At 39.7% G+C, this 4,200-nt stretch overlaps 1 protein-coding gene across 1 annotated transcript; it reads left to right on the top strand.

Annotated features, from left to right (window-relative positions):
• Positions 1–504: 504 nt before the first annotated feature.
• On the top strand, positions 505–3,245 carry LOC149165608 (protein CUP-SHAPED COTYLEDON 1-like). The gene is made up of 3 exons (XM_089432328.1): positions 505–1,203; positions 1,701–1,984; positions 2,096–3,245. The coding sequence occupies exons 1-3, from the start codon at positions 999–1,001 to the stop codon at positions 2,948–2,950; spliced, it is 1,344 nt and encodes a 447-aa protein (XP_089288454.1). The 5' UTR covers positions 505–998; the 3' UTR covers positions 2,951–3,245.
• Positions 3,246–4,200: the final 955 nt, after the last annotated feature.

Genomic DNA, 4,200 nt, shown 5'->3' with positions numbered 1-4,200 from the left:
GTCGATGGGGACCTTTCCCGATTTGGTGGAGTTGCGGGCGCGACCTGCGCCGCTAAGAATTAGTAAAACCATTTGATTTTTGGAAAGTTTGATGGGGGCAAATGTGGGGGAAATGGAGGCCAGTTGTGGGAGCTGACCGGGTGGGTACGGGAAAGTAGAGGCTTTTTGAAATGGGTTGGGCTTAGATTGGGGAGAAGAAAACCAATAGGGTTGGAATTTTAAAATAGATTTACTGGTTAAATTTGATGGTTTTACTAGTTTTTACAATTTAAACGAGAGATTTTTTTGACCGGTTGTGATATTTTTTAAATTGTATTTGACTAGCCAATTAATCATGAATAGCAATTTATTTATCAAATTTTATGTCAATAATTTGCCCGTCAACAAATAATTTACCTATAACTACAAACAAATCACTTAGTAATTCGACAATTTGCCTCATCCTGGATCTTAGTTCGCTTTCCTGGATCTTAGTTCGCTTAGGAGTTAGGAAAAAGGTGGGTCGGCTAGAATCAGGATTAGCGGGAAGAGTTGTTTTGGGTAGATAGGGAGGGGCTAGCTCATGAAGTGCCTTGTGGAGTACGTAATTAATGGGGCTTCTTGCTCACTCTAATAATCCCTTCGCTTCTTCGCTGTATATATGGATGATTCTTGGTTGTCGAGACTTTAATAACAGTTCGAAGTTTTAGGAAGGAGCAGAAGTTCGTCGCTTGAGAGAGGTTGCTTATAGAAGAGGTTAAATCCCTGTCTGTCTGTGAATCTGGACTTTTGTCTGTGGAAAGGACTGGCCTGACAGGAAATTGATGTGGGTTTTCTTGGATTTTCTGAAGCTCGCCTGAATTCTGTGTATACTCTAGAGTCTATACGGTCTAGCATTACAGAGGTGTCTTTGTTTCCATCCCCCAACACCCCCCCTGACACCATAGTTATCCTGCAGCCCGCTCTCTCAATTATCTGAAATTCTTCTTCTTCTTGTTGCACTGCCCCTCGTGTGTGTCATGGAGTCAGCGACTGTGAACAGCCAGCAGCAGCAGCAGATGAATAAGATTGATGACGAGAATCTGCCCCCAGGTTTCAGGTTCCACCCCATGGATGAAGAATTGGTGACATATTACCTTACCCAGAAGGTTCTTGATAGCAGTTTCTCCTGCAGAGCCATTGCTGAGGTTGATTTGAATAAGTGCGAGCCCTGGGACTTACCAGGTATGTTGGGGATTCATAAGCCCTCTATGGGTTCAAAAGTTTCATTGCAACGTTATTTCAATCCCTTTATGAGGGGTCTCCTTTATTGTAAAGTTATTGCACCATGGTGCCTTCACGTGAAGAGAGAATTTCAATTTCTGTTGGAAAGTTCTGTGATGGAAAACCCACCAGTGGTTTTAATCATGGTTTTATTCAAATTCAAGTCATGGTTGCTTTGAACTTGCAGGATTCCTAGAAAAGTTATATCCTTGCAATATTCGTTTAGTTGAACCTTGCAACAATTCCATTTATGAAATTTCTTTACGTTTCTATCATAGTTGTGATTGTGATGTTGTTGCATAGAGTCAGGTTTATGGTGGTATTTGCATTGTGGTATATGGTTTTGTGAAATTTGTGATGTTGTTGCATAGAGTCGAGGTTTATGGTGGTATTTGCATTGTGGTATATGATTTTGTGAAATATATTGTCTCTGAGTGTGTGTATTATTGGATTTGCAGACAAGGCTAAAATGGGAGAGAAAGAATGGTATTTCTTCAGTCTGCGAGACCGAAAGTATCCAACTGGTACACGCACAAACCGAGCCACAGAGGCTGGATACTGGAAAGCAACTGGGAAAGACAGGGAAATATACCGAGGCAAAACTAATACACTGGTTGGCATGAAGAAAACTCTTGTTTTCTACAAGGGGAGAGCACCCAAAGGAGAAAAGACCAACTGGGTAATGCACGAGTATCGTTTGGAGGGCAAGTTTGCATATTATGATCTTCCTAAGACTGCAAAGGTAGATGCCCTTTTTTGACATGTTTAAATGAGAAAATGTGACATCTTTTTTATTTGCTACGAAGTGATTTAAATTGTTATTGATGATGATGACCTTGTCTCTGTGTTCCAGGACGAATGGGTTGTAACAAGAATATTTCAGAAATCTTCTGGAGCTAAAAAGGGTCCATTAGGGTTTGGGAGAAGCTCCAGTTATCTTGATATTGATTCTCCAAATTTGCCTCCACTTTTGGAGTCTCCTTGTATCCCCACCAGTGTTGGGGGCGCAATATCTTTTGAAAGTGAATCAGCAGGATCTGACCAGCAGCATGTGACCTGCTTCTCCACGCCAGGTTACACCAACCATAACCAAGGTTTTGGGCTGCCCCCTAATCAGGTTCAGCAAAACCTGGGTTCCATTTCTTCTGACATGCCAGATTTCGCATTTCTACAAAATATGCTAATGGGCATGAATGCCAACAGCAGCCCTACACAGATCCCACCACAGATGTCTAATCGTGCTTCTCAGCTTCCATCCTATTCCATGGGCCCTAATTCTAACTTCCCTACGTTTGCTAATCTCCTTTATCCCGGTGGCATGCAGCAAAATTCTTACAATAATATCTTCAAGACTCATGCAGACATTGCCAACGACAGATTTAAGCAATGCAAGATGGAGCCTCCTTCTCCATTGTTCGATGCTTCTCGAACAGTCAAGAATTCAACAGTGCAGCAACCAGGTTCAAGCCACTGGATTAACCCTAGCAGTGGCTATCAACACGGAAATCAAGATAATCTGGAGCCAAAGTATCGAGTCCCTCAGCAGCAGCAGCAAATGCAGAATCAAAACATGGTGAGCCTCTCACAGGAAACTGGCCTGAGCACTGAAATCAACACAGATATGTCATCTGTAGTTTCGAGTCAACTGAACCAGCCATATCAGGAAGAGACTCCAGACATGGATTCCCTATGGAATTCATTTTCATGAAAAGGGTCAACCAATTCACTGTGCTGTTTGTTATAGAACAATCTGTATATAAAAAACCCTTTGTATGAAGGTTTCAAAACCCAGTGGCCCTACTTCTGTATGACACCCACTTAACTGATCTAAATATTATTCCCACCCATTTAACAAATTCACTTATATTTAGGCCCTGCACATATTCACTCACTGAAAATTCAGTCTTCAGGTTTGGTGATTATGAAATTCTTATGTTGTATACATTGTATTGATTGATAGATACACAGCATCAGCTGTAATTATATTCAATATGTTTTGAGTATATACTATTTCTCCTCTTGTTTGTATCAGTCATTGACCCTTTCCCACATATTTTTTTCTTCCCTTTCGGTAAATACAAACTACCTCACCTGCATGGCCTGTAATATGTAAATGACTCAAATTGATATCCAGATTAATGTAAATTCCATTGATTGCAATCAGATTACTTTCCTGCTTTGTTTGTATTCAAAGATGGGCATCTAAACACGTATGTGGTGAGTAGTTTAGTTTATACTGGTATATCTGTTTGTGTTTGTTTTCCAATAATTGTGGACTAAGTGGATGCCTATCACACGCCATACTTCATCATCTGTGGTTAACTCTAATAGCACTTTTGCCTTCAATTATTGTCTCTTCAGATGGGATTGCCATGTCTGATAAAATTAAGGCCCAGTTGTTAATACATAATAATCAACACACCCTCGTCATCAACGCGTTTATTTAGCAGAATATGCTGATTCCTTGGAATAATTATAGATGTAATATTCTTATCGCCCTTTACTGGAAACCTTCAACAATACTCGTTTCCTTCTTCTCATGCTGTTTGTGACGTGTATATATGTTTATGAACATATACACAATGTATATATGAATATGAATGGAAGCTTTACGACGAGTTTGTATACACGATATGTATATATCGTGTATACAAACTACTCGTTTCCTTCTTCTGCTGTTTGTGACGTGTATATATACTTCTGAACATATACACGATGTATATATGAATATGAATGGAAGCTTTACAATGAAAAAGTCTTCCAGAGTAGGTTATTGTGCAGCTGAAGAATACACAAAAATATTCCTGTCGTGACTTCATCGTTTTGACTCTCATCTAATTATTTTCGTGATTCAGCACAACCATTTATTTCCCAACTTAGATCCAACTGTTTATACATTATTGTTTTTTGAAATATGTACAGTGAATGACGCAGCCACATACAAAAACTGCAAAAACA

This window comes from Pinus tabuliformis, chromosome 5_1, assembly GCF_031772625.1.
Source record: "Pinus tabuliformis cultivar Carrire ecotype Pingquan chromosome 5_1, CPIR1, whole genome shotgun sequence".
In the NCBI taxonomy this organism is placed as follows: Eukaryota; Viridiplantae; Streptophyta; class Pinopsida; order Pinales; family Pinaceae; genus Pinus; species Pinus tabuliformis.
The sequence above is the reverse complement of the archived record's forward strand: the minus strand, read 5'-3'. Positions and strand labels throughout refer to the sequence as shown.